We start from the raw sequence: 11,053 nt of genomic DNA on the forward strand, positions 1-11,053 counted from the left end.
CCGTCTTAAACTTTATGATAATAAATGACCAATGGCAATAAATTTTTATTTCATTTAAGTCCTACTTATAGCAATATGCAGACGTTCATAACAGTCGCAAATAAAATGTACTTCTATTATTCATATCCGTTTGACCTTTGTGCATAAATATGATTAGAAAAACCAACTTTTCTGCATGTTTGCCTTAACTGATAACAAGTTTCCGTTCTAGATTTTAACACTTGTTAAGGAATATATTCCCTCATATTCGATTTGTTATAGTTCTTTTCATTTCAAAATATCTGAACGTATGTCGGCTTTAAAATTTCAAAATGTTTCAATGTTATATTAAAGGAGCTTCATGGTGTGCTTTAATTATTTTCATCATTGTATTGAATTATCCAAACGTTGTGGACTCATTCATCTTCCCTGCCGGCGACGCCCGGAATAACTTCACGACCAAAAGGACATTTATAGCGGCTGTTTATGAGCACGCAGTTGTTCTGCCGCCACATACCTTGGCTCCAGTATCACGTCAGAAAGCCGTAAACAATATGATGGTCAATATTCGTGTATACCAGGAACGCGCGAAGGAAGCTGCATCTCAGGTTTTAGTTTTGTTTTGATGGTTTAATGACTAAATTGATTTATCTATAATTGCTCACTAATTTTACATTCTCGTCTTTAACTGTGAGTACTTGTGTAGCAGAATAAAGAAATGTATGTGACTTCATTTTTATAAATTTGATTAAGAACTGGTTAAGGTATCATTACTTATGTGAAAAACTACAGGAAACATATTCCATTACCATGTGTAGATGAAAATATAATTTTCCAGTACTAATATTCCAAACACTCATTCCCCTTGAAACTATGAAATATCAGTCACTTCACTTCCGATTTTACTTAAAATAAAGTACAAAACCAACAAATTCCATAACTTTATATGTATTTATTTATCTGTATGTATGTTCGGTCATTTATTTTACAAATAAGCAGTGCTCTTTTAAATGATATCAAAATAATATAGGTTTGTCAGTCATAAAAACATGTTACACTATAGTCATAGTAATTATGAAACGAAAAGAATGTTTGTACTATGATACTTTACAAAAGTTTACATTTATGCTTTACCTTTTCATTTTACTTCGTAATCTAAATACCTTCATTTATTTGTTTTCATTTCATTTCTGCAGAACGCTGATATACTAGTATTTCCCGAAGATGGTGTTTATGGCATGGATTGGTCTGGTCGACGTCAATTTCTCTTTCCCTATTTGGAATATATCCCCGACCCTGCAGAGCTACAGTGGAATCCATGTGACAATCCCGGATTGTTCCCGGATACCGAAATCCAACAATCCCTCAGCTGCATGGCAAAAGAGAACAACCTTTATGTTGTTGCCAATGTCGGTGACAAACAACCATGCAATCAAACAGCAGATCCACATTGCCCACATACTGGCTTTTTCCAATACAATACTGATGTCGTGTACGCACCAGATGGAACTCTCGTAATGAAATACCACAAATATAACTTATTTTTTGAGAACCAATTCGACAAACCACCAAACGGCGGGGTGCCAGTTTTTGAAACACCGTTTGGACGATTCGGGGTATTCACATGCTTTGATATTCTGTTTGAACACCCACCAATTGATTTGATAACAATTCATAATGTTACAAGCATAGCGTTTCCCACTGCTTGGATGGATGCTGGACCATTTTTCAACTCCATACAATTTCATTCTGCTTTTGCGGCCGGACATCGAGTTAACGTATTAGCCGCGAATATTCACTACCCAGAAAAGCGTTTTCATGGAAGCGGAATTTACACTCCCTCGGGAGCCGCTGCCTTCTACTATAATTCGACGGTTAAAAGCGTCCCGAAATTACTTGTGAAAGAAATCCCAGTGGTTGGACGGATAGATGAACTATCCTCTAATAGCCGTGATGGATTAATAAAACCTGGGTCAGTCCTGAGATTTTCAGGCAATTTGTTTACTGCTGATCTTTTTCATGACAAGTTCAACTTAGTCCGTTTAACAGACGCATCGGGGCACAACGAAGTTTGCCACAACAAAATCTGCTGTCATGCGTCATACAGAACCACACATATGTCAACGCAGGGAGAACACTTTTCTAACACAACGGACGGTCAATATTTTGCGCTTGGTGCTTTCGACGGTCTTCACACTTACCAAGGAAGTTACTATATTCAAGTTTGCACCATTATTAGATGTAAAGGTCAAGGTTCTGCACGACAATGTAACGATGAAGTTGACTCTCCGATGACCGTAGATATGATGCGGTTTGAATTGTCTGGTAATTTCTCTACACCATTCATTTACCCGGAAGTGCTTCTGCAAAGGGAAGGAGATTTTGGTCTTACGTCTTATCCCAACCTGTGGTCCTATGCAGGTGGTCGCCTTACATCGGACCATCAGCTGAATTATCCGTTGAACGTGGCAGCCTTATTTGGAAGATGTTACGACTGGGATTAAAATTGGTGCTTTTAATTCTGACTTCAAAAACAGGTAAATAAGCATTGTGAGCAGTCCAATAAACGTGTTACATCTAATCAATAGCGAACTTGGCTGTCTTATTTTGACAGACTGACATATGGGATAAAGAATGTTCTTCACAAAGTGTTATATCACTATTCAAAGTTGTCAATAAAAGTTCAATTTTGATTTTACATTTTCGTTAATTACGATGAATATTCCTAAGCTCATTTTCGATGATATAACAAAGTGAATGTATTTCAGTTATTGTCTTATTTTATTCAATAAAACATCAGTTGAATGTGTATTTTCTTGATATCTTATATTTATCCATGACACGTTCAACAAGCTGTTCCTCTTCAGCTTCATCTGATCAATGATTTATTAATAAGAGTACAGGATATCTCAATGCAATAGTTAAGTAACATCTGTTACCTGTATGTCCCTACTTGTTATTGAATCTTGCACTTTAGAATTATGCTTGTGATGCGTGGATGCTATGTATACATTTTATGAAAGGATTTACATGTTGTTGTTTTTTAATTTTTATTGCATGCTGCTAAATTATGTAATTTATGCTACATGCCTTATACATTTACTTGTGCTTTAAATATGAACGAAAGGTGGCATGAATTAAGTGACATTGTGAATTGGTGTTATTCAAAGTGATAGACATGTGATTCTATCGATCATTAAATGAATGTGATTAAGATGTAATGACATATAAATGATATTGGTGTCGAATATAGTTGCTTTTATTATTAAGTAGAACAGGAGGGTATCTTTCTTCTGTTGCCGAAACTTTTATTACAGAATAGAATATTCATCATGGGCCTACGAGTAATTTCACCGGCAAGAGCTCTGATAATATTTTTCATTTGTTGGATATCTGCTTTGCTTTTGATATTTTTATACCTGGATGACCAAATCGCAACCCACCATTTTCACCTAAGAGACTCTTTTCATAAGAAAATTAAATACATTCCAAAACCTGGAAATCGCTCCACACAGATGCTGCATTTTAACACAAAACTCGAGTTTCTTAATGCTCTATCACTGGTCATTGAATATGGAATAAAACACAAAAAAGTCGTGTCCGAGGTTGAAGCAGTTGCTAATGAGATGTATGAACATAATAAATATATGTTAAAAGCAAGTGTGGATTATGATGCTGCTGATGATGATTATGATGATGATAAGATTGCACAAATGGAACACTTAGTCAAGAAGATTAAGGCACTGAAAAATCAATTAAACCTTTTAGACGAAAGTTATGATGTTGGAAATAAGGTGAGTATGGTAACAAGTAACAACAATGAATTAGAGGTTTTCATTGCACATCGCATTGATGGTTACCATTATAACACTAACATAACATGCACGATTATTGAATTTAAATGGGAATTAATCAAAGCTGCAACAATTGTAAGGTTTTAGTAACATATTCAAAATTGAAAATATATAGTTCTTGTTTTATAAGAAATACAATTCTGTCATGTATAACTTGATCAAACTTGAAGAAAATTGAGTGTTTTTCATGTTCGGTAATGAGAACTCAAATTGCTGTAAAGCATTTATCTTACAAGATTCCTCTTTAAAACTTTTAGGTTTCACTTTTCAAATGTTAGCAACATGGAATTCCCGTCAACCAGCCTTGATTTTGTAAATTATTCCACAAATATTAGTGTCAACGTCAGTTTAAGAAGTTCAAAACAATATTTTACCATCTTTGACTGATACTGCCACTTATTGTCACACTTACGGATTTAACAATAACAAAAAAGTTAACATTTACATGTTAAATATGAATGTAGACAACTAAACGAATACGAATATCATATTTAAACAATACTACAATGGTTGCTTCCTTTGACATACAAACACCACATGTTTTGGATATTATCTGAGCAATGCTTTTGCTAAAAAGTTGAAGCGTCCATTTTCCTTTTAGCCAGGGAACAAAGACAAACGACAACCAATCGATGGTAATGGTATTGAAAGAGAAGAAAATCAATTGAAGGTAGAACAACGAAAAACACAAATCCATGCAAAACCAAAGGATTTAGAAGACAATGGAATGTCGGATAGAAAACCATTAGATCAATTAGAAAAAGACAAATACACTAAACAGATCAACATAGCGCCTACAAAAAAGGATGATGATATTATCAAGTAATGATTTAATTATGTTTTACAGCATTAAATTGACTATATTTTTTAACACGTAACAGTACTTGACTTGCGTCTATACATTTCGAGTTGTCTTTTCTTTTGTATGGTTTGGCAATATATGTATGAATTCAATACATATTCTACTGCATTTTTCATTTGTCCAGTATTCTATCCATCTTGATATTCCTTTCCCACGCTGTCTGAGGCAATGCACAGCAAGCCACTCTCTGTATCAATTTAATACATATCTCCCGTTTTCTTAATTTGTTCAGCAAAGAGGAATTTGACGGAGACGAACAGTTCCATCTACCTGGAGCTTCCATTCCTGCACTTCCCAATGCTGTGTACGAACCACAAAAAGCAGGTGCTCCCGGTACGTAAACATATTAGTTTACACTGACTGTGCCAAGGTGGAAACTCCAACATTCACCAACGACGAGTTCTGATAGTAATGTATGTAGTCTTCCTGTGGTGTGTCTCTGGTTTAGTGTTTGGTTGACTTTGGCCTTATACATTTAAACCGGATATTGATTAGCTTGTGACTAGTGGGCTGGCTCCTATAAGTCACATTCAGTAACCCAAATGCGAACATACATATTTCCAAATTAATAACATTTAGAATATGAATAGGTTTGGTATGTTAAGAATATATATTGTGTTATATTGTGTTATATTTGAAATATCATCACTACTTTGTAGAAGATAGTACTCAAAATAACAATTGATGTGCTAAGCATATTCTGTAAATGAAACTGTAGGTGTCATCTGAAGAATGAAATTAAACAAAAGAAAAGAAATATTTATATAATTGAAATAACAGAGACATGTCTAGTTGCAAATACCCTGTTTTGAGGCAGACGGTTTAAGCCTGAAATTCATTAAACAAGAGACAACGAACGCCACAATACAACAGACGAACAATATGCATAATAATGCGTTTTATTATAAATAAATGATAGGGTTATATTTATCAGAAATGTAACTAAAGAAAGACGCAATCAAGTTCAATCATAGTCTTCCTGACTGACCGCACACTTATCTAATATGGAATACGTATCGTAGTACCATTTATATTGTTTCCGAAGGTTTGTCAACAACTTATGAAGTGAAACATACTGATTCTCGTTACCACTGATAATAGTGATCACTCGCTGAGAAATCCTTACCTGTAAATACCGCAAAAAAAGAGATCATCAGCAAGCATAAAGATGCATTTTAAAAATAGAGTTTAAGTGGAAATTTTATTCAGGCTTTTTAGATTCACAAGTTAAAACTGTAATTCTATTTCTGACACTCGTATTTAACATCATTACTTACACATGTATAACGAACATAAATGTTGAGTAATAAACTTTAAACTGCTTACTAAAAATGCATTCGATGAAAAATATTTTTTTCTGATAAAAATATTGCAATCGTGTATTAAATAGCTTAAACGCACAAATATTTGACTGGTGGGTCCTAAAAGATTTACAGTGATCAACTATCGTCTCATAAGATAGAAATATCTTATTTTCTTTACCTTTCTTTCAAATTAATCACTGCATCCTCCATAATGTCCATTATTTTTATATTTATTTATCCTTTTCGGTAAATTAAAATAATTGTATAAAGTTCTTATTTGGGAGTTAATATTCAATAGAAATGCGTGACCTAAATAAATCTTGCTTGTTGATATGATGGTTCAAAATACTAACTTTCCGAATTCAGGTGAAGGCGGAGCCGGTATAAATGTTGATGTAAACAAGCTATCACCTGAAGATCTTCAAACGTACAACTCGGGTTTGAAGAACCACAGTTTCAATCAATTTGCAAGTGACATGATATCCATACATAGGTCACTGCCTGACGCGAGGTCGAAAAGGTAAGCTGCTTTTAATTATCCATTGCGAGCTTGCAACATATGTTACTGGTTTGTTATTCTAAGACAGGCTTACTAACATGAAACAGGTTTAACTTTCATTACAATTACCTTGGACCGAATTACAGAGACATTTTAGTGACATTTCTTAGCTTTTTTAAACACAGAAGTTTCTCATGGTGTCTATTTTATGCAATAATAACGATAATACACCTTTTTGGGGTATTTACCATCTGCAAAGGCCCTAAAACAGTTTACAACCCTCGTGCTACGCGAATGGTAAAGTTCTCAAAAAGGTGTATTAACCCCATAGTGTTGTCTTATTGTGAGTATGCAGACAGTTATGTAACAGACACAACATTTTTATCAATACTGCAGTCGTAAGGGTGGTTTTACAACACAATTTGAATTTTGTACTCATTCTTAAGACGTAAGTGAGTGTTGGCCTAGTACTTATAATGTTCTTGCCTTCTCCAGCATGCTGGGAGGAGTTGAACGTTGATGAATGTTTGCTAGATATAATCAGGGATGCATAAATTCCAACATAAAGTAGCATATATCAATACCGCCTCCGTAGCCTCGTGGTTACGGCGTCCGCCTATGTAGTCTACACGAGGATTATTCTGACGACAGGTTCCTTGCTCATAAACTAGTTAGTTAATTAAGGGGTAACTTCCTTCCTGCCAGGCGCCCTAACAATAGGATAGAATTCGTGTTTCAGTGAGCGTTGAAGAGGATTTTTCGTACCTTTTGTTGTACCCTCGTTCATGAAATGGCCCTATTGGTAACAACACCGTAATGGTGTAAATGTAAACATTGCAGCTGCCCAAGAACGTATTCAACGACCCTACAACAGACAAGCATAATAATCTGTTTTCACAACGAGGCATGGTCAGTATTACTACGCACAGTGCATAGTATTTTGGACAGATCACCACCAGAGCTAGTGAAAGAAATAATTCTCATTGATGACTTTTCAAATATGGGTAGGTTTATTTAAATTGTATATTAGAATTGAATTTGTATTAAAACAGTTCTTTTAAAGCTAACAATGGTCACAAATTAAAATGTCAGTTGAAGAAACAAGTTCTTGAATACACTACCAGTATATAAGAACAAATATATTTTTGATATAATTTAACCATTATACCTGTATCCATTGACCTTTCTTTAAAATGATTGGAAATAAGACAATATGAAACGGAAGCTGTGTCTTAGCTATGTATTGTTTGATATTATTTCTTCTTCAATTGGAACTCGAAAATTTAAATTCATTAATTATATTCAAATGGAAATAACACAGTAAATCAAAACAACTATGAAACTAACAAATGCCTAGCTACACCTAGCTGCTCAGGCAACCCATAATGCAACTTTATGTAGTAAGGTTAAAACAATTCTGTAGAGTGTCAAATATTGATAAACACAGTTTAAAAAGCTAAACTCCAAGTAATTTATTTTTAATTATCAAAAAATAGAAAACTTTCACATCCCAGTTACAATAATCAAGTTTTAAATTGAAAAACCTATATCAAAAATGTGAGTGGCCCACAGGGAAACCACACACTACATTGACAGAGTTCAAGAATGTAAAAATGGTGAAGGTACCGTCAGAGGTCAGATAACTTAATGAAACTGATTCAGTCAGTCTTTAAATAAAAAGAAAAACCAATCCAAGTATGGTTTATAAAATATGAATATTAATACAAGTAGCATAGTTTAATTTGGTTTTAAAATCAACCAAAAGACAAAGCTAAACAACTTTGTAACAAGCCTATAGGTTACTAATTATAAAACATTTTAATGATATACTTTATTCCAAACATGCTACTTAAAGAAAACTATTCCATATTTAATTTCATAATAAACACACTTCCCAATGAATCATTTACTTCCGTCATAGTGAATTGGTAGAACCCGTTACAATTATTTATATTCATTTGAAACATATAGTTTAAATGGTAAAGTAAGACAAAGCTTGCTTGAATTTGCAAATAACACTTTCAATTCGGTAGTGATTTTAAGACAATCTTGTACTAACATTATCATGCTTATTGTATTGGTCGTATGGTTAGAATGCCCCTGTAGTCGCCAAATAATAGAACTATTACATATGTGATTCCTGTTTAAGTTTAACCATATGAATGGTATGTAATTATATTTTCCAGACCATTTAAAAGCCCCACTGACCTATTACATGAGCTTGTTGGGTAAAGTCCGTGTTATCCGAACACGACGTAGGGAGGGGCTTATCAGAGCGAGACTAGTGGGTTTGGGCGCTTCACGTGCACCAATACTCACGTTCCTGGATTCGCACGTGGAATGCTGGCCTGGTACGGTATGAAGGGACCAATAGAGAACGTTGAATATGAATGGTCTCAATCAAACCTTGATTGCTATAGTAGTAATTTATTATTATTAGGGATCTTAAAAAAAACTGTTTTTAAGGGAGACTATCAGTTGTTTTGATATAAAAGAAAAATATATCTTGAATTGTACTTTAAAATTTAAGCTTGAATGTTCAAATACAGGTAATGTGACATCAAACAAGTTTTTGTTTGGTTAAAATTTGAAAACTGTTTATTTTTGTTTCTTTATTCAAATGAAAGCCTTTACTTTTTAGCCGTCATTTTGTTCAGCTGAAGTCCTTTATTGTATTACTGACTATGGGTCCATTCTGCCAATTATCAATCCAGTTCAAATTGAGCTTGTCGCTCATGTCTGCCATATTATCCGTATTTCAGATCGCATTTAAATATTTATGATCGTTTCTTGTGGTTGCTTTTGCATTGATAAATCAACAGCTGCATGGATAGGCCGTCAGCCGACAGAGTCGGATATCCCCGGTATTCGATTACAATATGCCATTAAGCGCGTCTAGTGATAACATTAACTGTACTTATTGTGCCGACGACAGGACAGTCATGTGTTATCATGTAGTGGCACCAAGGGTAAAAACAACAAATGATATCTGTGATACATTGATGATTTTACCACTGTCATTGGTCCATAGTAACAGCTATTGCAGCAGTACAATTATAGGGATTTTATGTTACCCATAATAATTATATTGCTATCTTTTAAAAGGTTTTGATTTATAGTGAATTAATATGTTAACTTTGAAAAAAAACCGCTTCAACATTATCTACGACCTTGATCGATTAACAGATTCATTACCGATTTCAGTTGAAGTAACGAACAAAAAGATAAACTACTGGAACTTTATATAGAGTGCATTTGAATAGTTTATGTTTAATATTACTAATTAGCAAGCAACACCCTTTATAAAGGAACCAAACTATATGGGGCACCAGGCATCCAATTTGAGCATTATTTATATTGGCTCAATGAAATGACATGTACACTTGTAAATCGAATCTTTAAAAAGTATGCCTTTACATCACAGGCTGGTTAGAGCCCCTGCTTGACCGTGTCAGTACCGATGAAACCGTTGTCGTTGCCCCGACAATTACTTTTATCAGCTCCCATATTTTCTCCGTTACCGGCGGCGAATCGGGATCTGTTGGTATATTCAAATTTCCCGACGTCAATTTCAACTGGATGCCTGTACCACCTAGAATATCTAAAATGAGGAAATCTCCCGCTGATCCAATTAAGTACTGATTATTTTTAATCTTTAATATTGATGTATATAAATATACTAATGTATGTTCCACATGTTTTCTTTTTTGCTAAATAATACCTATTTTCAACCACACTCTAATAGTATGTTTTGTAGCGGTTTTCTAAAGGTTACAGCAAAACAATATTTATTAATTGTATGTTTTAAGAAATATACGTCATACAGTTCACATAGTTTTGGATTTTCGATTTCAAATCAAAAACTTCCAACCATTTTACTGCAAAAAATTTATTTCAGGACACCAACAATTGCCGGTGGTTTGTTTTCCATAAACAAGGACTTTTTCATTAGAATGGGCAAATACGATGAGGGTATGGATATTTGGGGGTACGAAAACGTGGAAATATCTCTACGGGTGAGTTGACTGTTACGAAAGGGTTACGCCACAACCCTATTTAAGTTATGAGAATGTTGAAATCTTGTAAAGTGTGAGTTAACCGTTAACATGTAGTAATCTCAAAAGCATGATGGACAATCAGTATGATTGAGCATCCCACGATTCCCCTCTCCCTTCCAGAAAACACTTCAAAACTTCGCTGCTCGTAGCGCTTTTACCCATTCTCGGTTAATGATGCACTCCCAAAATAAGATTTACTAAATTAATAGTAAGTTTAAATATACTAAAGAAGATGAGTAATTATCGAAGATTCTTAAGAAAAGTGCATTCCTATCTTATAATACGATAGTAGATCAGAGTAAATATTTTAGCACTCACCAATCATGTAATATGTTTACGTTTAAAGCTATTCAATACGCGATAATTCATCTTCTGTGTGCCAATAGTTTGTAGTCTTATGAAGAATTACCAGTTATTCGTGTTGGGGGTGCTCTAGTTATCCGTGTAGGCATGCTCTAGTTATTCGTATTGGGATGCTCTAGTGTTTCAAATTTGGA

General features: G+C 34.2%; 2 protein-coding genes across 2 annotated transcripts; both read left to right on the forward strand.

The window, feature by feature from the left end:
• The first annotated feature begins 235 nt into the window (after nt 1-235).
• Nucleotides 236-3,227, forward strand: LOC128238700 (pantetheinase-like). Its single transcript, XM_052954863.1, has 2 exons — nt 236-587; nt 1,176-3,227. The coding sequence occupies exons 1-2, from the start codon at nt 312-314 to the stop codon at nt 2,481-2,483; spliced, it is 1,584 nt and encodes a 527-aa protein (XP_052810823.1). The 5' UTR covers nt 236-311; the 3' UTR covers nt 2,484-3,227.
• A 70-nt stretch (nt 3,228-3,297) lies between these two features.
• LOC128228278 (polypeptide N-acetylgalactosaminyltransferase 5-like) lies at nt 3,298-10,523 on the forward strand. The gene is made up of 8 exons (XM_052939493.1): nt 3,298-3,773; nt 4,435-4,655; nt 4,928-5,028; nt 6,366-6,519; nt 7,339-7,502; nt 8,685-8,849; nt 9,923-10,133; nt 10,397-10,523. Exons 1-8 carry the CDS (start codon nt 3,312-3,314, stop codon nt 10,521-10,523), a joined length of 1,605 nt encoding a protein of 534 aa, XP_052795453.1. The 5' UTR covers nt 3,298-3,311.
• Nucleotides 10,524-11,053: the final 530 nt, after the last annotated feature.

The sequence above is a fragment of the Mya arenaria genome, chromosome 1 (assembly GCF_026914265.1).
Source record: "Mya arenaria isolate MELC-2E11 chromosome 1, ASM2691426v1".
In the NCBI taxonomy this organism is placed as follows: domain Eukaryota; kingdom Metazoa; phylum Mollusca; class Bivalvia; order Myida; family Myidae; genus Mya; species Mya arenaria.